The sequence below is a fragment of the Malus domestica genome, chromosome 07, assembly GCF_042453785.1.
Source record: "Malus domestica chromosome 07, GDT2T_hap1".
NCBI classification, from domain to species: domain Eukaryota; kingdom Viridiplantae; phylum Streptophyta; class Magnoliopsida; order Rosales; family Rosaceae; genus Malus; species Malus domestica.
The window spans coordinates 25,492,930-25,518,485 of record NC_091667.1 but is presented as its reverse complement, the minus strand read 5'-3'; the positions used below and the strand labels follow the sequence as shown (position 1 = coordinate 25,518,485).

Sequence of the window (25,556 nt, the reverse complement as noted above, 5' to 3'; positions counted from 1 at the left end):
ATTCTACAAAACTAGTTTCAACGATTCAACCTTCAAACATGTTTGCATATATTTCGCGATCGCATACGCCAAAAATTCCAAAAAACAAACATTCAAAGATCAAGTAACTGGACAAAACTTTTCGACGATTATCAACGAAAAATCACAATTTAACGGTTATTTAACTCTGATTTTGATGATTTTTTACAACTACACTCCTTGACCCTATATGAATACAATGAATGAATTCAATCTTCAATTTAAAATATTTATACTAGTGGATACCACAAAATCTTATGTTATGATGATCAATGAAAATTGAGGATTTTGTAAAATGAATAACATGCAAGTTTTGAGTTCCATTTGCAAGGTTTAAACTTTTGAGAAAGGCTTCACAACCTTGAAAACAAAAACTCTTTCATTTTGCATATCCTTGCACATTTAATATTTTGTAATAGACTAGTAGTGTATGAATTTTTGTTTATTAGGCTCTTATTTTCGAGTGTAGATGTAGTACTTAAACGACAAATATGTTTTAATGCTTGGAAGTAATATTTATGTGACAATGTGTGGTATGTACAAATTTAAGAAAAAAATATATATTTTTCTTAACGGATCATAACGGTTCGGGTTACTTTACCCCTGTTAAGGACCCGTTAAGATAACGGATGTGACACGACATGATCCGTTAAGATAACAGGTGTTACACAAAAACGACACGAATACGATAGACATAACCTGTTGCCAGGCCTAATCCAACTTATATAATTAAAATTAGAATAAGTGGGACAGTCGACGTCATCGTTGAAATTTAAAGAGAATCTTAGATGTTAAATCTTGTACAAAAATATATTATCAAGTGACGGTCCAATCCCTATCATGAAAAAATAGTTAAAAAAAAAACATAAAACTTCTGATAAATAAAACAAAATAGTAAAACGGTGTTCTGCGCCCCCACCCCACCCATTGGCTTTGGGAGTCTTGAACTGGAAGGAAGGAAGGAAGGCAGGAAGGAAGGAGAGGACCAACCGAGCAACCCGCAGCATGCGGCCCAGGATTCCCCCTCCACAATATGAATCTTGATCATCCTGGGCTCGACTCCGTTTTGTCTTTCCGTATCGGGTTTGTGGTCGCGGGTCCTACATCCCTCCTTTCCGTTTCCAACTTTCCACTGGCAGGCAGCCGTCTTCTCTCTCTTCTCTCCTCCAATCTCCGCCCCCACCAACCGGGGCCCATTTCATCACCAACCCCAGCGTATTCCCTCTCTCTCTCTCTCTCTCTCTCTCTCTCTCTCTCTCTCTCATAAGTTATAAACAACCCAACAAGCTTCACAAGTCTCTGCAGGTCCTCTGTAACTATCTGAGGTTAGCTTCTCATCGTCTTTTTCTTCTTTTATTTTTCCTGTGTCTGCAAGTTTATGTTTTGCTTTCTGGGATTTTCTTGGTCGGCAGAATGAATGGTTTTTTATGTATTGGATTATTGATTTGACATAACTTCTTTAGCTATTTATGATTAATTTCAGATGTCAGCTACTTAGTTTGTTACATCTTTCATTATTCTAATAGCTAATTAGCGGTTGGGTGTCAGTATCCATGTATAAGTTAACCATTTGCCCATATGATTCATTGGCTTAGCAGTCACTACTAAAGAGAGCATCTTTTTTAGCATTGGTTTAGCAGTCACTACTAAAGAGAGCATCTTTTTTAGCATTGCCACCGCATCATTTGTCGTTGGATGAGTTTAAATTTCAAGATTTGTGTAGAAGATGATTTAAAAATCACAGTTAATGTGGTGGTAACGATTATCGCCACTTAAGGCCGCTGAGCAGAAATGGCGGGTCAGGTGTTATATTGTAGTAAAGTGTTGTAAACATATGAAGGTGTATTAACTACAACTGTTGTGCATTCAGTGGAGTCGTTACGATGGTGAGCAAATTGTTATCAACCCATTTAGTTGGGGATGCTGGAAAAAGAATAATCTTGGAGTAGAGTAGTAAATTCATATAGGCGTATAGACAGAGACATGAAGACCAAACCACTATAATTGGAATATCTAACTGTGTGCATTTCTGTGTTGCAGAAGCTCTGTTTTGGACCGTTATACAATTTTGGCATTCTTCATTGTAACAAAAATGAATTTCACTTTGTGTTCGTCATCTTCGGAGCTCAGATATACTTTTGTTGAGGGGTTGCCATGTACAAACAAGAATATGGTGGACTCTGAGCCTTTTGTGAAGGTTGATAAGTTCAATAAGAAGGATAGTACTCGAGCATCTAATCACAATGCTAGAAAGCTGGTGATGTCTAGCAATTTGATGCCTCAGCGCTTAAAAGGTTCCAATATGGGAAGGAAATATCTCGAGGAACCTGGTCGGAAGCTGGAATTTGTGAGGACATTGTTGATTGACAACTATGACAGCTACACATACAATATATACCAGGAGCTGTCTGTCATTAATGGGGGTAAGTTTTTCTCTAACCTCCTCTTCTCTCTCTCTATGTGTGTTAAATTATGTATGTCGTACATGTGTCTACTCATTATCTCCAAGGGCTAAATGTTTGGATCATCTATAACCTGGTGAAGGAAATAAAAATTATATGTGATGTTAGCCTACTAAAGGTTGTCTCTAACATTTTAGCTTCTAATTGTGCCAGTGCCTCCTGTGGTCGTGCGGAATGATGAATTGACATGGAAAGACATCCGCTATTACTTGTACGAAGAAAATGCTTTTGACAATGTTGTTATATCACCTGGACCTGGTTCGCCAGAATGTCCAGCAGACATAGGTGAGTTTCTGAAAAGTGAATTTATCTTTTCCATGTTACTTGTGTTCTTATTGCCATGATGTATGGCTGAGTATTGACTAGAAGCACAGTCATGCATAGTTCAGAAACCATATTCTTTTTGTGTTGTTTTTTACTTCTGAATTTTATATTGGCCAAAAATAGATACACGACGTCTTTATGGTGCAGATCTAACAGGATTCACACTGTCAATAGTTTTCAACATGTTTTAGATTATCTATATGTGCCGCACCTGGTTTTTCTTTATCTTGGAGTTCTGTTTGCAGCCGTTTTTTTTTCTGGCTTAAACTCTATAGCTTTTTATGATTATTTCATCGAGAAACTATTTGAATCTGTCAGGAATATGTCTTCAGGTGCTGCTTGAATGCTGGGATATCCCTATTTTGGGCGTTTGCCTTGGACATCAGGTATTTTGGTTTTGTACTTTGTTTTTTTTCTAGCGGACACTAGATGCTTAAGTTAAAATGCCCTAGTTGCATGCATAATGAGATTTTTAGGGAGGATTACAATAAATCAATTGAGTAAGTGAGTTTGAAGGCTACCGATAGAATCATATACACATGCCCTAAACCCTAAGTAGTATTTGTCATTAAAAGATATTTTTGACTAGTACGTATTAAAAAAAAAAACCCAAAAATTCGGCAACAAAACCGCTCATGTCCACTAATTCAAGAGAAGCCATTGATAAGATACTGTAAGTCATGAATATTTTTGGAATTGCGATGTTGATACATTGTATATGTTTCTAAACCCATAATAGAAACATATACATACATTTATTTGGTTTGTTCAGGTGCAGCAATTGTGGATAATCGTATTTATATATTTATTTGTATAGAAGAATCTATGCGGTATGCAGTGTATTTCACACGACAAAATATGATTCTTGGTTTTCTCAATAAGATGATGATATCGGAATGCATAGCCTCTCACCTCAAGAATGATAGGTCTGTTAATGTGGTTTGGTTCTCAACTTTCTCCTGAATGGCTTTGATTAAACAGGCTTTAGGTTATGTGCATGGTGCTAAAGTTGTCCACGCATCTGAACCAGTCCATGGACGGTTGAGGTATGGTTATATATTATTACGAGATTTTGGTTGTCATTGGTTCTTATTTTTTCTATTATATCTTGTTATTACTAATCTGAAATATGCTTTATAATTGAAAATTTGGATTCAAGCTTTGGTATAGTGATTTTATTCTTTCCCCATAGGTTCCCTTCTATTAACATTCTACTCTTTCTTTTTCCTCAATACAGTGAAATTGAGCACAACGGGTGCAAACTTTTCAATGATATCCCTTCTGGCCACAACTCAGGATTTAAGGTCAGTCTTTTCTTAAACTTTGAAGTTGAAATTAATAGTTCCCAAATAAATAGCTAGAAACTTGTCTACTGAAAGATCATTGGTTTACTTCAGCCTTGTAATTCAGTTTGCTGTACCATGGTAGGGGTATCCTTAAAAGATGTCATATATTTCAAGGAAAGTCAATAACACTGGTCTGTTGTTTTGAATTTTTATATCTTGCGAAAAGTTAATCCTCTTAAGAAAAATAATAAAATATTTCAAGTTTCTTGTCCCACTTTCAGTTTGCATCTAAACAATAGGCAGTTGTCGAGAATTCTAATGTTTCAAGAAGATGATTCTGTTCTGTATAGTATGATGTTTAAAACCATTTTGTGGGAAGAATATTTGATTGGTAATTATCTTGTCCATATACATTAACTTTTAAAGTTCATTTAGATGCAAGTTTCATGAGAACTCGAGACATATTGCAATCATTTATTTGAGTAATGATTAATATTTAACTAAAGTGACATACTTGCAAAAACTCCGCCGTGTAAGTTTATCTTACATTGCCGGTCCCAAGCCCGGATAAAGGAGGAGGGGGAGGGCGTCAGGTAGTCGACAGCCGGCACTCTATGATCACGTCGAATCCTTATGAAAATGAATCCAGAACGAAATCGCGCTAAAGCTAGGGCGTCACCCGTAAGTGGCGCGCTGTGTGGCCTGAGCACAGTGATAGGTGAGCAAGGGTCGCTGTATCTCCATCGGCACCCGGATACAGTGTTAAATGAGCAAGGGGGCTATAGAAACTTCTTTTCGAACGACTCCACTCAAAGTTGTTTGGGAGCATATGCTCCTATCAACTTTACACGGGACACACAAAAGAAGTACTTTGATCCTATTAGACGGGGAAGGGTGAAGAAGCTAGGACAGAAGGGTAGAGTTCAAGAGAGCAAAATGCGTTTAGGAACGTGGAATATAGGAACCTTGACGGGAAAATCTATGGAAGTAGTAGAAGTTATGGTGAGGAGAAGGATAAATATTATGTGCCTACAAGAAACTAAGTGGGTTGGTCGTAAGGCAAAGGATCTAGAAAACTCAGGGTTTAAACTATGGTATTCGGGCACAAATAGAACGAGAAACGGTGTTGGCATCATCGTGGACAAGACCTTGACACAAGATGTTGTAGATGTCAAGAGGGTAGGAGATAGAATCATGGCAATCAAGATTGTAATAGGACAAGAACTTATCAATGTGATTAGTGCGTACGCACCTCAAGTAGGGTTGGATACGAGTTCGAAGGAGAAATTTTGGGAAGACCTTGGAGACTTGGTGCAAGGAATTGCTCAGACGGAGAAGTTATTTATAGGAGGAGATTTAAATGGACACGTGGGCAGGGAGACAGGCAACTATGGAGGTTTTCATGGTGGCCATTGTTTTGGGGAGAGAAACGAGGATGGGGAAGCTATCTTGGATTTTGCAATGGCATATGATCTCTTCTTAGCCAACACCTTCTTTAAGAAGAGAGAAGAACATGTGATCACCTACAAGAGTGGGTCGTCAAAAACACAAATAGATTTTCTTCTAATGAGGAAAAGGGATCGTATAACTTGTAAGGATTGCAAAGTTATACCAGGAGAGAGCGTGACTAATCAACATCGCTTGTTGGTGATGGATGTACATATCAAAAGAGTGAGAAAAAAGAACAAGACTTGGAAGTGCCCAAGGACTAGATGGTGGAATCTAAAAGAAGAAAAACAAGCCATTTTCAAAGAGAAAGTAATCACCCAGTGTGTGTGGGATAGAGAGGGGGAAGCTAACCAAATGTGGGATTCCATGGCTAGTTGTATCCGAAAAGTAGCAAAAGAGGTATTAGGAGAGTCCAAGGGCTTTGCCCCACACCAAAAGGAATCTTGGTGGTGGAATGAGGAGGTACAAGCAAAGGTGAAGGCTAAGAAGGAATGTTGTAAAGCCTTATACAAGGATAGGACCGATGAAAATGGTGAAAGGTATAGAAAAGTGAAGCAAGAGGCGAAGAAAGCTGTGAGAGAAGCTAAGTTAGCGGCTTATGACGATATGTATAAGCGACTAGATACCAAAGAAGGAGAGTTGGATATCTATAAACTAGCTAGAGCAAGGGAAAAGAAGACAAAGGACCTAAACCAAGTGAGGTGCATCAAGGATGAGGATGGAAAGGTTCTTGCTACAAAGAACGCGGTTAAAGACAGATGGAAAGGTTATTTTCATAATCTTTTCAATGAAGGACATGAAAGGAGTGCTTCTTTAGGGGAGTTGAGTAACTCAGAAGAGTGTAGAAACTACTCTTTTTATCGTAGAATCCGGAAGGAAGAAGTGGGTGTAGCTTTGAAGAAGATGAAGCATAGAAAAGCAGTAGGCCCAGACGATATACCAATCGAAGTGTGGAAAGTTTTGGGAGAGACAGGTATAACATGGCTCACTGACCTTTTCAATAGGATTTTGAAAACGAAGAAGATGCCGAATGAGTGGCGAATGAGCACTTTGGTGCCTATCTACAAGAATAAGGGCGATGTACAAAATTGCATGAACTATAGGGAATTAAGCTAATGAGTCATACAATGAAGCTCTGGGAGAGAGTCATTGAGCATAGATTGAGGCAAGAGACACGGGTTTCGGACAACCAATTCGGGTTCATGCCAGGGCGCTCAACCATGGAGGCAATCTATCTCTTACGAAGATTGATGGAAAGATATAGAGATGGGAAAAAGGATTTACACATGGTCTTTATAGATTTGGAAAAAGCGTATGATAGGGTCCCAAGAGACATTCTTTGGAGGATTTTAGAGAAGAAAGGAGTACGAGTAGCATATATCCAAGCTATACAGGATATGTATGAAGGAGCAAAGACTGCCGTAAGAACTCATGAAGGACAAACCGAAAGCTTTCCCATAACTGTAGGATTACATCAAGGCTCATCCTTAAGTCCTTACCTTTTTGCGTTGGTAATGGATGAGTTAACAGGACATATTCAAAGTGATATTCCTTGGTGTATGCTTTTCGCAGACGATATAGTGTTGATAGATGAAACTCAGGAAGGGGTAAATGCAAAGCTTAACCTTTGGAGAGAAGTGTTGGAATCTAAAGGTCTTCGCCTAAGCCGATCAAAGACAGAATATATGGAGTGCAAGTTCAGTGCAAATGGAGGCCAAAACGAGTTAGGGGTGAGGATCGGAGATCAAGAAAAACCAAAGAGCGACCTTTTTCGTTACCTAGGATCTATCTTGCAAAAGAACGGAGAATTAGATGGAGATCTCAACCATAGAATACAAGCTGGATGGATGAAGTGGAAGAGTGCATCCGGTGTGTTGTGTGACCGCCGTATGCCACTGAAGCAAGGGAAAATTTTATAGGACGGCAATAAGGCCGGCGATGCTGTATGGCACAGAATGTTGGGCGGTGAAGCATCAACACGTACACAAAATGGGTGTAGCGGAGATGAGGATGCTTCGTTGGATGTGTGGGCACACGAGAAAGGATAAGATTAGGAATGAGGATATCCAGGGTAAAGTAGGAGTAGCCGAAATTGAAGGAAAGATGAGAGAAAATCGGTTACGGTGGTTTGGACATGTGCAAAGAAGGCCTACTGACGCTCCGATTAGAAGATGCGACTATGGGACAGAGGTTCAGGGCCGAAGGGGCAGAGGAAGACCTAGGAAAACTTTGGAAGAGACCCTAAGAAAAGACTTAGAGTACTTGGATCTAACGGAGGACATGACACAGGACAGAACACAATGGCGTTCTAAGATTCATATAGCCGATCCCACTCAGTGACTTGGATTTTCCAAGTCTCCAACCGAGAAGTTTTCCTCACTCGGGAAATTAAGGGAACACTACCTCAACCTATATGCTCCACTCACAAAGCTTCAACATACAAGCTTCAACAAAAGAAAATTCAAAGAACTTAGCGAAGAAGGCTTTGGTGTATTTAACACAATACGTTGAAATGAAGGAAAGCTTATTTATTGATATCCCCGATAAGTTACAAATATGTACATATACTTGAGTCAAAATAAACAAACAAGAGGGAGCCTTCACAAAGGTTGCTTAGGAGAAGTCTCAGCAGTCGGTAGAGCCCCAGAAAGAGAAGGCACCGGAGGGGGATCATTCGGAGCCTCAGTACTGGACAAAACCCTAGAAGGAGGAGGCATCAGAGATTGATCATTTGGAGCTTCATTACGCGATACAGCCCCAGAAGACGAAGGCAATAAATGCCTTTGGAACAAACCCACAAATCTCTGATGATCAAGTAAAACCTGACCATCAGATTCCTTCATCTGGTCAAGCTTCCTCTTCATGTTTGTAGCATAGTCATGTGCGAGCCGGTGCAACTGTTTATTCTCATGCTTGAGCCCTCTAATCTCCTGTTTGAGACTCATCACTTCAGCCGCCAATGATTCAACTTGGCGGGTTCGAGCAAATAGGCGTTGGGCCATATTAGACACAGAACCTGCACACTGAACACTGAGAGCCAGAGAATCCTTAACAGACAACTCATCAGACCGTTTGGAAAGTAGTCTGTTATCTTTGGGAGTGAGAAGGTTCCTGGCCACTACCGCAGCGGTCATATCATTCTTCATCACGGAATCCCCAACGGTAAGAGGACCAGTAGGGGAGACGAAGGATGGGCGCCATATGTTGTCTGGAGAAGGCGGGGCTGCCTCTTCAACAAGGTTCAAGTAAAACGACGGTCGGAGGGGCCAGACATTTTCAAAGGTGTTGAAGAGAGAAGAGGTCGGACAAATCAAGATCTTAGAAGTGCAAGAATGGAGCTTCTACTGGTGGATATTCAAGTGTGCTTTGGAACTTAATGTCAGCCCCTATAAAAATCTGCACTCGACGAAGCTTCAGAAATCGAAGAGGCGCCTGCTCAGAAATCGAAAAGGCGTTTGCTTTCTCAAAAGCTGGGCTGCTCAGAGACCACGAGGGTCGATCTCAAAAATCGAAGAGGTGTTTGCTTTCTCAAAAGCTGGGCTGCTCAAAGACCACAAAGGCCGATCTCAGAAATCGAAGAGGCTTGCTTTCTCAAAAGCTGGGCTGATCAGAGACCACGAGGGCCGATTTCAGAAATCGAAGAGGCACCTACTTTTCCAGCCTTGTCAGCACCTGTCACACGCACACTCAGCTTTGCGGAAATTATGGGCATTCTGTCGAAGATTTCTGGCGAAGTAGAAAGCACATGAATCGTACTGTTCAATCACCCACTTCCCACACGCAACAGTAGCTCATGGGTACCACAGATAACTTTGCCAAAGTTCTCTGACAAAGTTGAGACACGTGAAGCTTGCAGCTCCCACTACATCGCTCTGACCAAGAAGGGTAAAAGAATTGCAAAGAAACAACACTAACAAAGTTTAGACACATAAATTTTGAAGGTCTAGCTACCATATTATTACCCACAAGGGTAAAGGAACAGTACCACTGCTGGATAATTGGAAAGTCCCGGTGTGTCAACCTCTGTGCTTCGTGGCAAGGTAGACTAGCAAACATGCCCAACCTTTACTCACATTCGAGAAAACACTCCTAACAAGATTGCTTGCTCCAAAATCGAAGAGGCACCGCCCTCCGAATCTCGAGAGCCAGACTCCCAACATGATTACTTTCTCAAAAATCGAAGAGAGAGTAAAGGAACAGTACCACTGCTGGATAATTGGAAAGTCCCGGTGTGTCAACCTTTGTGCTTCGTGGCAAGGTAGACTAGCAAACATGCCCAACCTTTACTCACATTCGAGAAAACACTCCCAACAAGATTGCTTGCTCCAAAATCGAAGAGGCACCGCCCTCCGAATCTCGAGAGCCAGACTCCCAACATGATTACTTTCTCAAAATCGAAGAGAGGGTAAAGGAACAGTACCACTGCTGGATAATTGGAAAGTCCCTGTGTGTCAACCTCTGTGCTTCGTGGCAAGGTAGACTAGCAAACATGCCCCACCTTTACTCACATTCGAGAAAACACTCCCAACAAGATTGCTTGCTCCAAAATCGAAGAGGCACGGCCCTCCGAATCTCGAGAGCCAGACTCCCAACATGATTACTTTCTCAAAAATCGAAGAGACACCGCTCTCCGAATCTCGAGAGCCAGACCCCCAGCAGGATTGCTTTCTCAAAAATCGAAGAGGCATCGTTCTCCGAATCTCGAGAGCCAGACCCCCGACAGGTCTGGAATCTTCACACGCAACATCAGCTTTCCAGACACCACAAACCACTTTTTCAAAGTGCTCTGACAGAGTTAAAACATGTGAAGCTGGCAGCTCCCACTACCGTGCTATAACCAAGCAGGGTAAAGGAATAGCATTATTACTTGATGTTAGGGAGACTCCTATATATGTCGACTTCCATCCCTAACGGACAGGCAGACCTGCAAAAATGCTCAACCCTTTCTCTTATCTGAGAGGGCACTCCCAACAAAGCCTTTCGAAATATTCAGCTTTCTTTCCCCCCGATAATACCTCTGTAAACAAGCTATACTAGAGCAAGAATATCTCATATCATCAGGGTTAAAAGCAAGAGTATCCCATATCATGCTTTTTCCCTGTCTTTTCCTTTGGCCTTGTTCTTACCTGCAAGACAAGGAGAAAGAGAGCAATTAGTCAGCACTTGGAATCAAGCTTCCAGCCAGGAACTGACTGCCTGGAACCCCTTACCTGATTACTTACCTGGCATTGCTCTCGAGTACTCATCTTCAACATCTTATGCTTCCAGGGAAGATACCGCATCTGCCTGAGGAACAGATAGGGCAAGTGAGAAGGATACAAGGAAGCATGTGGAGACAAGCGTAATAGCACACGTGCCGATACATCCACTACTCTATCAAAAGCAAAAGTATCCCATATCAGTAGGGTCGAACGCACTCTAGATTTGATGGACTTGTTTTGACCCTCAAATTCTTCAGTCGGCCTTATACTCTGGAGGAAACCAGAAAACCCTCCAGCCCAGTTCAAGAATAAGCCTGTGGAAAGTTACTTCTTCAAAAGCAAAAGTATCCCATATCATCTCTCCTCATTTTTCTTCTCTTTATCCTTCATGCTGCCTGCAAGATAGGGAGAATGTGAACAATCAGCCGGAGCTCTGATTGCTTACCTTGTCTGTCACCTCTTTCAGCAGATCCCCCAGCTCGGCGACTTGGGGGACTCCTACTACATGGTTTGTATCTCGCTTGACCAAGCATGAAACTACAAGTAAGCTTCAAGTGAAATTGATACATTACCTTGTGCATCTCCACCAGTTACAGATACCACCCCTGGATGGAGGAAGAGTACTTCCAGAGAAGATGTCACATCTACCTATGAGACAGATAAAGGCAAGTCAAGACGATACCACACTCCGGTACTTAGAAGTTTCGTGGCTACGACATCATTCTCCCACAATATTTCCTAATGTCATTTGTACTAAATCATTCACTTGTACTCACTAAAGGAGAGCTTGAACCTATGTACTTGTGTAAACCCTTCACAATTAATGAGAACTCCTCTATTCCGTGGACGTAGCCAATCTGGGTGAACCACGTACATCTTGTGTTTGCTTTCCTATCTATATCCATTTATATACTTATCCACACTAATGACCGGAGCAATCTAGCGAAGATCACAAAAAGTGACCGTTTTCGCTACCTAGGATCTATCTTGCAAGAGAACGGAGAATTAGATGGAGATCTCAACCATAGAATACAAGCTGGATGGATGAAGTGTAAGAGTGCATCCGGCGTGTTGTGTGACCGTCGTAGGCCACTAAAGCTCAAGGGAAAATTTTATAGGACGGCAATAAGGCAAGCGATGTTGTATGGCACAGAATGTTGGGCGGTGAAGCATCAACGTACACAAAATGGGTGTAGCGGAGATGAGGATGCTTCGTGGGATGTATGGGCACACGAGAAAGGATAAGATTGGGAATTAGGTTATCCGAGGTAAAGTAGGAGTAGCCAAAATTGAAGGAAATATGAGAGAAAATCGGTTCCGGTGGTTTGGACATGTGCAAAGAAGGCCTACTGACGCTCCGGTTCGAAAATGTGACTACGGGACAGAGGTTCGGGGCCGAAGGAGTAGAGGAAGACCTAGGAAAACTTTGGAAGAGACCCTAAGAAAAGACTTGAGTACTTGGATCTAACGGAGGACATGACACAAATGAGCGCAATGGCGTTCTAGGATTCATATAGCCGACCTCACTTAGTGGGAAAAGGCTTTGTTGTTGTTGTTGTTGTTGTTGACATACTTGCAAAATCTCATCTTTTTTTGCAGAACCAAAGTTAGTCATTTCTGAAATTTAAAATAGTAGGTCTGCAGTCGCCAGGGAAAAACCAAATACTTAAAACTGCAGAAGGTCAAAGATTGTTTCTTGAAATTTTAATGTTTTAATGTGGCTTTTCAGAAAGTGCATACTTTAGCTACCATGAACTTTTAGGATAATGGTGGAACTTATTCTTAACTATGCGCCGTACAAATATACCTAATTGCAGGTGGTTCGGTACCATTCACTTGTTGTAGATGCTGAATCCCTCCCAGATGAACTCATTCCTATAGCATGGACTTACTCCAGGGATGCACTTTCTTTTATTGAAACCCAGAAGTCTGATGTTCCCTCAGAATTTGCTGTGGGATCTTTTCCAACAAAACCGAAAAATGGAAGTTTTTCGCCTTTCAGTTGTTCTGGAAAAGTACGGAGCGAAAAGGTTCTCATGGGCATTGTGCATTCTACCCGGCCTCATTATGGTTTGCAGGTGGGTTGCATGTTCGTTGGATTTGTGATGATTTCAGATCTGCTTTTACGTGCAATACTCTCTGACTTTAGCTATTGACCCTCACAGTTCCATCCAGAGAGTATTGCGACCTTTCATGGGAGGCAGATATTCAAGAATTTTAGAGAGATCACAGAGGACTATTGGCTGAATTCGAGGGCATCATTCATCAAGAAGCGGAATTTTGATTATACTGGTAAGCTAGAGTTTTTTTTTCTGGAAAATCTGTTCATCTTTCTTATGAACATCGTTTATCAATATTCTCCCTCTGATATAGTCTCACTTGTTCGCACACATACATGCATGCGCCATGCTAAGTTACATGCAGACATTACGTACTTTCTTATGCATGCCAATTCTTTTATACTTCTCCGAGGATGATTTTGGAAACTTTCATGAGTGTTGTTAAGAATGCTATTTTTGATCAATTCTTTTTTTTTTTTTTTGACAAACCTGAATATTGTGTCCATTGTATGGATCCCAGAGATGTCATCTGGCTGTAGTTCTATATGCTTTATGATTATTATTATTATTTTCCTAGAATAAACTCCCTCCTGATTTCAACTGACCAGTAAACTTCTTTTAGCGTGCATGCAGATGCCCAACGCTAATCGATTCCTCACAGAAGTTCCTAGACATAGGCAACTAGTAAGTAATTCAGATGGTCAGCTATATAGCAAGATTTCTAGAAGTACCTCATTGAAGAACAGTGCAAGTAACACAAGTTCTTCTGGTGTGGTCAATATGGTAAACCTTTCGCATCCAGGCATTGGTGTTAAATATCTAAAGTTGAGATGGAAGAGATTTAAGCATTTGGCTGGTCAAGTTGGTGGAGCAAAAAATATATTCTGTACACTGTTTGGACATCATAAAGCTGAAAATACCTTTTGGTTGGACAGTTCATCGATAGAAAAGGTTTGTTTATTTTTCGATTGACATGTCTGTGCCTATCTTAAGATTGATGATGTTAGTACATCTCATATTAGCATGATTTTTTCTTCTCTCGTGATGTTCTGTGAAGGTTTAGTTGAAGCATTTGACATTATCATAATACCTTACTTTTATTTTGAATAGTGCTCGTAAAACCATTATTTCTTACATATTGTCTCTGTTTTCTTGAATATTCAGAGAAGAGCACGGTTTTCATTTATGGGAGGAAAAGGTGGAACTCTTTGGAAGCAGTTGACCTATAAATTATCAGATAGAAGGTTCGACTCAGTATTGATTTTGGGAATTCAAATTTTTTAGTTTTCGTATGGATTTTTATTTAACTGATGTGGCTTCAAGTTTTAACATGCAAGTATCATCAGCTAACTACCTTGGTGTTTATAATGATTTCTTGTGGAATTTTCTTAATTGTTTTTTAGAATAGAATAAAGCTCATGTGAATGTTTTCATGTTATTGTAATCTATACTGCATGTTTCAGTGATACGACTTTGAAGGGCAGTGGTTTTCTATCAGTTGAGGACGCTCAAGGCTCTAACAGAAGCACATTTTTGGAAGAAGGGTTTCTTGATTTTTTGGAAAAGGTATTAGTGAAATTACAGCTTCTGGTTTAATTTGTGTTTTCTTGAAATATTGAGTTTTCTGTATTTTTTCTGTGTTATTCTTAGAATCTGTATCATCTCAATCTCAATGATCATAAACTTATGTCAGAATATACTTTCTTCTGTTCATTTGGAATCAAGTTTGCTTTTTATTATGTAACCGTGCTCAATCTCCCACTGTGAAGTGATGTTTATTGCTTGGTCTGTATTTCAGGAGCTCCTGTCATTTCGGTACGATGAAAAGGATTATGAAGGCCTTCCATTTGAATTTCATGGTGGATATATTGGCTACATGGGGTATGCAGTTAAGTTTATTTGAAATTTTGAATGTAATGTTCTTGGACCATCTTTTCCTTCTTATCCACTACTCCTCGGTGCGTGAATTCACTTTTTTTTGTTTTATCTTGTGGTGAACTGTTTTCTCAGAACTTGGTCTCGTTCAAACTGTACCAATGTTTTTATCATCTTTCCTATGCTTTAACTGCTTTTATGGTTCAGTCCAAAAAGGGAAATTGACTGAAGAAATTGATTGAATAGAAGACATCTCTTTAACTTTTCGCTTTCCCAAATTGTGATTGCTGTTCAGTTATAATCAGTCATGGTCTCTCCCTTTTGGTTTCTGGTTTTTGGATTTTTTGCTTGGATTGAATTTCTGACTAGCCGAAAGTATTAATTGTCATGGCTCGTATGTGGCTCTTAATTAGCTGGTTGTTATTCATTGATTTTGTGTAATGCAGGTATAGCCTTAAATTTGAATGTGGTGCATCTTCTAACTACCACAAATCCAGGACTCCAGATGCTTGCTTTTTCTTTGCTGATAATCTTGTAGTTATCGATCACTGCTCCGACGATGTTTATATACTGTCTATTAACGAAGAACGCACAAGCACGACACCATGGTTGGACGATACAGAACAGAAGCTTCTCAGGCTAAAAGCTTCTGCTACAAAGGAGGGAGAGGAGCCAACTTTACAGGCTCTTCGATCTTTTCAGTGTCAAGAAAGTTTTGTTGTTGATAAATCAAGAGAGCAGTATATAAAAGATGTCGACAAGTGTCTGGAATACATTAAAGATGGTGAAAGCTATGAGTTATGTCTCACAACTCAGATGAGAAAAAGAATTGGGGAGATGGACTCGTTAGGACTTTACCTTCACCTTAGAGAAAAAAATCCAGCACCATATGCTGCCTGGCTTAATTTTTCAAAGGAAAATCTTTGTGTCTGCTGTTCTTCCCCAGAGCGGTTTTTACGGTTGGATAGAAATGGTATACTAGAAGCAAAGCCCATTAAGGGTACTATAGCTCGTGGTGCAACACTAGAGGAAGATGAACAACGCAAACTACAACTGCAATACAGGTAAGATATTTCTCTTTTTTTTTTTTCCAACAGGATTAAAACCGTTGTTGCGTATAGTTATTGTACAATAGATGACAATTTGGTCCGGTGGAAAGAGCTGTTATCAGGATCTTAGTTTTCTACTATTAGCTAGATTTATTCTCACTTTCCATGCTCGGACTAATGCAATTTCTCATGATACATCCGCCCTTTTTAAGAATGAGGGTGGGCGATACAAGATCTAGGGTTCGATATACAACTACTGTGTATGTAGTTACTTGGCAAGAAAGAAATGAGGTGGTTTTCTCTCCCTTTCTATGAATTAATCTCTCTCTCTCTCTCTCTCTCTCTCTCTCTCTCTCTCTCTCTCTCTCATCTACAGTGAAAAGGATCAAGCTGAAAATTTGATGATTGTTGATCTTCTAAGAAATGACCTTGGCCGTGTGTGTGAGCCCGGTTCTGTTCATGTGCCCCATCTTATGGATGTAGAATCATATGCTACCGTCCATACTATGGTGAGCACAATTCGCGGGAAAAAGCGGTCAGATGTAAGTGCAGTTGACTGTGTGAGAGCAGCATTTCCAGGCGGTTCAATGACAGGTGCACCAAAATTAAGATCAATGGAACTTCTTGACTCGATCGAAACTAGTCCACGAGGAATCTACTCAGGATCCATTGGTTTTTTCTCATATAACCAGACATTCGATCTCAACATAGTTATCAGAACTGTTGTTATACACGAGGGTGAAGCTTCAATAGGCGCTGGAGGAGCCATTGTTGCGTTATCAAATCCTGAAGACGAGTATGACGAAATGATACTGAAAACGCGCGCCCCGGCAAAAGCTGTAACGGAATTTTTGTAGGGATTGTATTTTCCACATTTTTCCTTGTGGTGAATGTTTCCGTAGTGTCAAAGAAGATACAGGCAAGTGGAAATAGCAGGCACTATTGATTCCATTGTTCATTTTGCCAAAACAATAAAAGGGATATTCCTTAATTAAAATTTTATTCTAATTTGTAAGCGGTAGATTGTTCTGGTGGTTAAAACCATCTTCAAAAGGCTCGAGTTTAAATCCTGCCTCTTCTCATAGTTTAGAAGAATTTAGTTTAGATTATTCCAAATGATTAATTTCATTTTGTTTTTACGAATTTTAGTTGGGAGAGGATTAAATGTGGCAAAGTCAGACATCTGGAAGAAGGAGGAATGTCTGCTTAGCCAATTTAGCCTTTACAGTTGACTCCACCTACCCAATCCGACCCCAAAGGTATCAATATACCAAACAAGTAAACAAAAGAAAATAAGGGCATGTTTAATAGTCCGAAATTGTATTAATTAATTATAAAGGACGTAAAGTATTTTTTTTTAAATTCCGTGAAGTTTAATTTATTGAAAAAAAAATAGAGCAAGTACCTGTAACATACACTTTATGTCTTTTGTACAACAAAATTTTGTGTATAATTGGTTGTAAATGATTTGATTATAGGTGATTAATAGGTAGGAAAAAAACGTACAAGTTACATGGTAAAATCTCCATATAAGAAAAAAATTTACACGATGATGAGTTTACCACCAGCATAACGTCTCCATCTAATAAAATATTAACATGTATAAGTTTTACTATATAACATTGTGCTATTAAATAGAAACATCACGGTTGACGAGGACTCATTTTATGTACCATTAGGGTGCGTTTGGTACGCAGACGGGACGGAACGGGACGGGACGGGACGGGACGGAACGGGACGGGACGGGACGGAACGAAGGTGTAATTTTTGAAAAATACATGGGGTATATTTGTCTTAAAATGGTAAAACAGTGTGTTCCACAGACGTGGAACAAACCTGTTCCAGGGGGGGAAGGTGGGACGCAAAAACACCCAAAATCTGTCCCGTGGAACAGCCCGTTCCACCCATTTTTGGCGTACCAAACGCGGGACGGAACGCCTCGTTCCGTTCCGTCCCGTCCCATCCCACGTACCAAACGCACCCTACGGAACATCGCGCAAACCATGACAGCTTCAGTCTCCTACTCCCACCCAACTAGTAGGGTACGCTACAACAAAGTACCAACCCACCAAACAAAGCAAATGAATTGACCAAAATAAAAAGAAAATTTAAAATAATTTAATTCTTTTCTTAAAACGATAGAATAATAGATTTGTTTTTAAAAAAATATTTTTAATACATCAAATATCATAATATAATTATTATTTTATTTTATTTTTGTCGAAATCTTTCTCAAATTTTATTACAACCGTGATTTATCGGACCAACGTCCAAATACAATTTAAAATCTCTCCGATTTAAGAACGAGGAGTTGTGGGATTTGGTGGTAGGTGGAAGCGAGTTGGTGGATTGTGTTGCGTGTGCGAGTAGCAGCACGCCTATTTTTTACCAAATACAATCACCCCCGTCGGTTTCTCAGCCTTCTTCTCCTTCCTCCTTTTCCTTCTCGTCGTTGTTTTTGGTGGTTGGTGGGCTGAGAGTTTCAGTGGGTTCAACTGCAATGGCTTCCTCTCTTGCATCCAAGCCATTCCTCGGAGGAGCTTCAAGGACCGATGGCCTTTCTGGGTTGTGCTCATCCTCCTCTGATCTCCGAACCCTCTCGTCCTCCTCCGTTCAATTTGTGATCCGCCCGAGAACCCCCAACAAACTCCGTTGGTTTCTCTCTCCCTCTGATTGTTGGATGTTCATTTGATTACTTACTGTTGTTTTACATAGAAAGCTTTAAGATTTTCCGAGTTAATTTCCACTGTCTGATTGGCAATGTGCGAGAATTTTGTTATCTGAAATGCAGCTACTGAATTTGTTTTGTGCACAAATCATGAATCTTACAATTTAAAGACTACATCTTTACTTTAATTAACTTCTCCAATCACTACCCAAGTTCTAAAGTCTAAGTACCCATATTAACATTCGGTCTTTGGTTTGTTGTAACATAAACTTTGAAGTAAATGGAATTTTGATATGTTAGAGATTCTAGTAAGTTACAACTCTCGGATCAATTCTGACAATTTTGGTGTTGGATTTCAGAGGTGCAGGCAGTTGGGAACACTACCGGAAATCATTTTCGTGTTACAACTTTTGGAGAATCTCATGGTGGTGGTGTTGGTTGTGTAATTGATGGATGCCCTCCTCGTATGCCCCTCTCTGCAGAAGATTTGCAAGGGGACCTTGACAGAAGGTATTTGATACGGGGCTTACCCTTGTCATGTGCGTTGTAAAGTTCTTGGGTAGCTAAACAACGCACCTTACTCGTGTTATGGCATTTGAAACGAGTTGATGCCTATTTCATGTTCAATTTAAGGATATTTTACTAGTGTGTCTTTTACATGTTCAATTTCATCGTAGAGTTTGTGAGGTATTTGGTCTGGGATCATTGCATGCTGGCACAATTAGTTTCCTTGGATATAATAGGTGTTTATATCGTGACATTAGTATAGATCATTCCATGCAATAATCATGGTAAGCTTCCTCTAAAATTGTTGAATTCTTGTTTGTTTTGAATGCAAACTTGTTACGGGTTGTCAGGAGGCCAGGTCAGAGTCGAATTACTACTCCTAGGAAGGAAACTGACACATGCCGAATACTTTCGGGAGTTCATGAAGGTTTGATCTTTGTGGAATTTGTATGTGTGTGTGTGTATATGTTTATTTAAAGGGGTTCCTTTGTAGTTCTCTTCAGTGGCGTATACTCTAATTGATGTTATAATTGACTACAGGAGTGACAACTGGGACACCAATTCTTGTGCTTGTACCCAATACTGATCAGAGAGGACGTGTAAGTATCTATTGCCAGAGGACATATATATGAAGTTGAATGAAAATGGGTGGAGCTTTTATAGACCAATATTTCTTTGCTCGTGGTTTTACCTTTTTTTTTGGGGAGTTTTAATGAAACACTCCCGATACTGTTCACTTTTAACGAAAATGACATTTTAACTCTAAAAAGTCACCCTTGGTACTATTCACTTACTAACACCTTTTTGTCCTTTTGATAAAAACTTAAATTTTCCAGCCCTTTTCATTAGTTTTCCTTTATTCTGGGTATGGAATTTGTAGTTTTCAATCTATTTAATCATGTTGTGGAACTGATATGAGGGCTGTGGAACACAATATGAGGGCTATGGAACTGATTAGATAGTTTGTATTTTGAGTACTAGAACTCGTTAAAGAGTTTACTGTTATGTTTCTAGTATTTCCTCTGAATCGTGATATATAGGATACTATGGATTAACAATCACATTTATACTCTATATAATTCAGTCACTTGTATCAATTGACATTCTTTATGGTGCATGGAAATAACTATGTCGCTGGAATTTCAGGATTATGATGAAATGTCAGTAGCATATAGGCCTTCACATGCAGATCGAACTTATGACCAGAAGTATGGTATCAGATCAGTGCAGGTAATGGTTTTAAGCTTAACCATTAAAGGTTTACAAGCGTATTTTGAAATTGCAGATGCATAAATCTTAAGCTAATTTGTAATTGAAGGGCGGTGGTAGATCTTCTGCTAGAGAAACAATTGGAAGAGTTGCTGCTGGAGCCCTTGCCAAGAAAATCCTTAAGGCTTTCTCAGGAACTGAGGTGCATGTAGTAAACTATGTGTTGCATCGTTATGCCCAAGACTCCAGTTCATTTAATCATTTTTTTTTCTCTTTATTGTGGTATTACCTTGTGAATTGCAAATGTGTCCTGCTATAATTAGTTTTAATTTTACCTGATAAATTCAAGATGGACAGGAAACACCTGACTTACAGTTGTTACTATGTAACTTATGATTTTACTGGATAGGACATCTAAAGACAGAACACGTGTCCACCCACGTTAGTCACATCTTTGGATTCTTATTTCTTATGAATGGCAAAATGGACACAACACGTGTTACTTAGAAACTTATGATTTTGCTGTATAGGATATCTTCATTTGCATAGATAAATTGCGAACTTATCAAAACCTTGAGAGTTTTTTTTCTAGAAAATCTGACAATGGCAAATGGTTGTTACTATTGTATATTTTCTATGATAAATTTGCTCAATAAATGATGATTTTTTTTCATTTACAAAATGCACATGTATTGGCATGTCTGAGTGCGTAGATTTTTGGAAGCGGACTTGTCGGGCACCCCATGTCCATGTCAATACATGACACTCAAGCCCCTGTCCTCGAATGATTGCGAACGAGTAACTGAAGTTTGGAGCTTTTGATAATTATTGTCCTGCGAGTTGATTTGAAAAAAAAAAATCCTCACTTCTCTTGTTAATCCTGTGTCCATAGATTATCATCTGCACATTCTTTTACTGATTGAAATTCTTGTTATAGTTTTTAAGACTTTTCCTTAATGTTTGTCATATTTCAGGTCCTTGCTTATGTCTCACAAGTTCAGAAGGTAGTGCTTCCCGAGGAGTTGGTTGATCATCACAATTTGACACTGGATCAGGTGCGATAATGGATATTAATTTAAAATCTCTTGTAGCAAAGCCATTCAAGAGTAGCAACAAAAAATGGGAGTCATATGACAGGAGTAGCTAACTTCCTTGGATTTCCATACATATTTGAGAATGCATGTCCAGGAAAAGAAATTACACTCCAATCTGTTTCATTCCTTTGTAAGTGAAGTGCAGACAAACTATGAATGTTATTGTAGTCTACAAAGTAATTACCGGGAGGCTTGTCCATGCACACTCTATTTAACAATATCTCACCTCTACAAACTTGAGTAACTCAATTTGTAGCTTGATGTTTTAGACCTTTACGCTTACTAGTGTTTATGAATTTTTTTATGTGGTTATCACATCTAGCTCTATATCCCGAGTTATTGACTGCAAAAGTGTCCACTCCCAAATCTGGGAAGAAAATATCCCTCTTCACGAAGTGTCTCCCAATTGTTTTCTAACCGGTAGCCGACAAATTGAAAGAGATACTCTCTTTATGAATACCTTTCACTTAATAATTGAATCCAGTGTTATTCTAGGTTTCAAGTCATAGAAATCTCATATCCAAAAAAATTAGTGACGTTTCAAAGTAAGAAACACAAGTATCAGTCTGTTGCTTGCTTTTTTTGTATTTAATTCATTTTCTCTCAATTAAGGCATTTTTGAAGTACTTATTGACTCACATTTAACTTTTATTAATCACTGAACTTTTATTTTTTTATTCTTTTGTGACATACTGCCAGATAGAGAGTAATATCGTTAGGTGCCCAGATCCTGAATATGCAGAGAAGATGATTGCTGCCATTGATGCTGTTAGGGTGAAAGGGCAATCTATTGGTGGTGTTGTCACATGCATTGTTAAAAATTGCCCACCCGTAAACTCACTCTCTCTACATGTCTTCAACTGTTTATTACTCTCTCTACATGTCTTCAACTGTTTATTAAGGGGGCACACTCTTTACCTTAACCACTGCAAAGTTAGTTATATGAAAAATGCTAGCAACCTTCTCACTTAACCTTTTCATTTCAACCTTTTCACTTCTCTTCATGCCACGTGTACTCCACTAGCACCCGAAACTAAAATTTTAACTATATTAAAATCCCACTTTTTTTATTCCTTTGTTAGTATAGTTAAAATTTTAGTTTGTCAACCAAAAAGTAATTAAACTTTTAGTTTAGAGTGCTACTGGAATACACGTGTCATGAGTAGAAGTGAGAAGGTTGCTAGCACTCCCCTAGTTATATTGCTCTTTCAGTAATTTGTTTAATTTTCATCAAGTCATATATGGAATTGCGATCATTTTATTGTATCTCAGGGGCTTGGTTCGCCAGTCTTTGATAAACTTGAAGCTGAATTTGCTAAAGCTGTAATGTCATTACCTGCAACAAAGGGATTTGAAATTGGAAGTGGATTTGCAGGTTAAGATTTACAAACTTTTTGTGGTACTTTTGTATGGCGTTTCTCTACAAAGTTCTTAAATTGGACTTGATGATTGAAGAACAGTCGCGAGAATTCTATTATGAAGCTTTTTTTTTTTTCTCCAACTGTATTTTGCATAAGTTCCTACCGTTCATGTATGCATAACAGGTACCTTTTTAACTGGGAGTGAACATAATGATGAATTCTATTTAGATGATCAAGGAAAAATCAGGACAAGAACAAACCGCTCTGGTGGGACACAGGTATTTTTTCTATATTTCAGTTGCTTTTGTATGTAGAGTATGTTGGTAAAATGTTTGTGGAGCGTGTGTTTTACACTGAGATTGTATATGCTGGCAATCAGGGAGGACTATCCAATGGGGAAATTATAAACATGAGAATAGCCTTCAAGCCAACAGCTACTATTGGAGTAAGTCGAACCTCTCTCTCTCTCTCTCTCTCTCTCACACACACACACACACACAGAGCACGCACGCACGCTCACGCCTCTGGCTCTTATATTGCTTAGACTTTTTATGAGAGAAAGTGAGAAGTTATGACTAAACATGGGCGATTGGTCTTAGGGATGTTTTTTAATTTCAAACTTGTGATCGATAGGAGAATCTTGAACCGAACTTGGGTTTTTCTTTGATATGTATGTAATTGATTGTCAAAACAGAAAATTGTAATCAAGTGACCAATCTGCCATGGTGGTTTTGTGGTATATGTGCAGAAGAAGCAGAATACAGTGACTAGAGATAAAAAAGAGATAGAACTAATAGCCCGTGGTCGCCATGATCCCTGTGTTGTTCCGCGAGGTGCGTCTGTGAATGATATGTACTCTCAGGCATCATTCTCTACGTACATTTTTTTTCTGTAAAACGATCCTTGCAGTTGCTTACATATGTTTTGCTTGGTGGATTGGCGCAGCTGTGCCGATGGTGGAAGCTGCAATAGCCCTTGCGCTGGTGGACCAACTAATGGCAGATTTTGCACAGTGTCACATGTTTCCTATCAATCCCGACCTACAAGACCTTGTGCCACAGCCAATGGTTGACCTACAAGACCCTGTGCCGCCGCAAGTGGTTGAAGCAGCGGAGGCAGCTGGTGTGCACATTTGAAGGTTGACAAACGTTCTGTAGCATTATCTATGTCTTGTATCGGACAGTGAAAATTCATCGTCATGAAACGCATGTTTGGTGTGAAACGGCAAGCTAGAACTAGTGAGACGCTGTCAGACTTGAATATATGTGAGGTGTGTCGACCATTTTTTTTCAAAAATAAGTTTTCTCAATCATTCAATCTGTAGAAGTAATTCCGAGCCAATAAAATTATTATCTACTATCGCTACTGCAGTTATTTATCTTAAATATGTGAAACAAGGTCTTTTTTTATCCGGGTGAGGTACTGTTAATCCCAGAATTATGTGTTTTAGACTTTGAAACTGAATAAATCTCATTCAATTGAATCCAAGCTCGAATCTTCTCTTTTGCATTCAAGCTCGAATCTTCCGTTTTCATTGATCAGAAGATATAACTATATCAATTGAAAATTAGTAAGAGTATATAAAGAAGGGTGAATTGCTAATTTAGTATCTAAATTATTACATGAGTAAAAATTAGGTCTCTAAACTATTTTTTTCAGAAAAATCAAACCTTAATTATCAAAATTTGTCAATTACATCCCTAATATTTTTTTTTTTAGTACATCAATATTTTTACGCTAAGGGAAGGGGGAGTTCTACGAAGTCACACAATAGGTAGCCTAATTTGGTATTGAATTCGCCATTCATGAGATTAGAACTTAAGATCTCGCACTTCCAAGTAAAGAGAAATACCACCAGACCGTAGTACTGAGTGGCATTACATCCCTAATATTAGATTCAAAGTTACTATGTTCAATTTTTTGTCAATTTAAGTCACGTTACTTGCATGTGATACATATTGGAGGGTACATTGGTAATTTTACACAAAGAAATAGTGTATGAAGTTAACTTTGGAAGGTAAATTAGATGTTATATTTGCAACCCGTATGAAATGTTAGGGGCTTCGAACATCTCCAGCCCTATCTTTTAGGCCGGCCCAAAATGGGAGGAGGTAGGAATCGTCCTATTTGGCGTCATGCTGATGCCAGCATGATGTTAGAGAACATATATTTTTTTACATCAGGCAAGTGGGAAACATGTGCGCTTGGGCTGACAAGGCAACAGGTGTGGGGCCCATGTTGCAGGCGCACTAAAGGGGCGTAGGATATGGGCCACGTGGCTTGGTTATAGCTGTTGGATTTCCAACGGTAAAAAACAAATTTGAATTTTAAACCCAACGGCTAGTGACATGGCAAAATTTGGGCCGTCCGATTCCTAGATCAACGATCCAGATTTTTCGGCAAAAAAACTTAAAAAAAAAGAAAAGAAAATGTCATAATTATTACCGTTGGCCACGTGTCTAATTTTGGGCTGTTGGATTTCAATTTTTTTGAAATCCAACAGTCTAGATTAATTAACTAATAAAAATTATTAAAAATTGTTTAAAAATAAAACAAAAATGATTAAAGATTGATTAAAAATCCTATCTGAAATTAAAAATAATTTTTTTTATTATTTTATAAATAAATTAATAATACTTTAATATGAATTGACTAGACTTTGGGCAAGCTCATTTTTTAGGAATGGTGGTACATTTGGCCAATTACTGTTCATTGGAGTCTGTTCATTAGAGTCAATTACTATTCATTTAGGTGAATTAAATGGACTTTTGGCCAGCTCATTTTTTAGGGGTGGACTTGCTCTTATAGGCGAGAAAATGATGGTATACACACTAAAATGTGTCAAGTAACTTAATTTGACGAAAAATTAGATAAAATAGATTTGCATATAATAGAAGGGATGAAATTAGCAATTTTTAATAAATTTAGAGACTTATTTTACTGAAAAAATAATTTAAAAACCTAATTTTCACTGATGTAATAATCCAAAAACT

At 39.0% G+C, this 25,556-nt stretch overlaps 2 protein-coding genes across 2 annotated transcripts; both read left to right on the top strand.

Annotated features, from left to right (window-relative positions):
• The first annotated feature begins 922 nt into the window (after positions 1-922).
• Positions 923-16,792, top strand: LOC103428694 (aminodeoxychorismate synthase, chloroplastic-like). Its single transcript, XM_029105824.2, has 14 exons — positions 923-1,343; positions 2,059-2,441; positions 2,634-2,765; positions 3,123-3,190; positions 3,786-3,850; positions 4,042-4,108; positions 12,558-12,818; positions 12,906-13,032; positions 13,423-13,751; positions 13,965-14,044; positions 14,264-14,366; positions 14,599-14,681; positions 15,122-15,739; positions 16,101-16,792. Exons 2-14 carry the CDS (start codon positions 2,111-2,113, stop codon positions 16,579-16,581), a joined length of 2,745 nt encoding a protein of 914 aa, XP_028961657.2. The 5' UTR covers positions 923-1,343; positions 2,059-2,110; the 3' UTR covers positions 16,582-16,792.
• A 1,150-nt stretch (positions 16,793-17,942) lies between these two features.
• Positions 17,943-23,924, top strand: LOC103440666 (chorismate synthase, chloroplastic-like). Its single transcript, XM_070824857.1, has 13 exons — positions 17,943-18,375; positions 18,752-18,902; positions 19,250-19,326; positions 19,440-19,498; positions 20,046-20,129; positions 20,218-20,310; positions 21,083-21,163; positions 21,902-22,033; positions 22,475-22,577; positions 22,747-22,841; positions 22,943-23,008; positions 23,312-23,396; positions 23,509-23,924. The coding sequence occupies exons 1-13, from the start codon at positions 18,225-18,227 to the stop codon at positions 23,697-23,699; spliced, it is 1,368 nt and encodes a 455-aa protein (XP_070680958.1). The 5' UTR covers positions 17,943-18,224; the 3' UTR covers positions 23,700-23,924.
• The last annotated feature ends 1,632 nt before the right edge of the window (positions 23,925-25,556 follow it).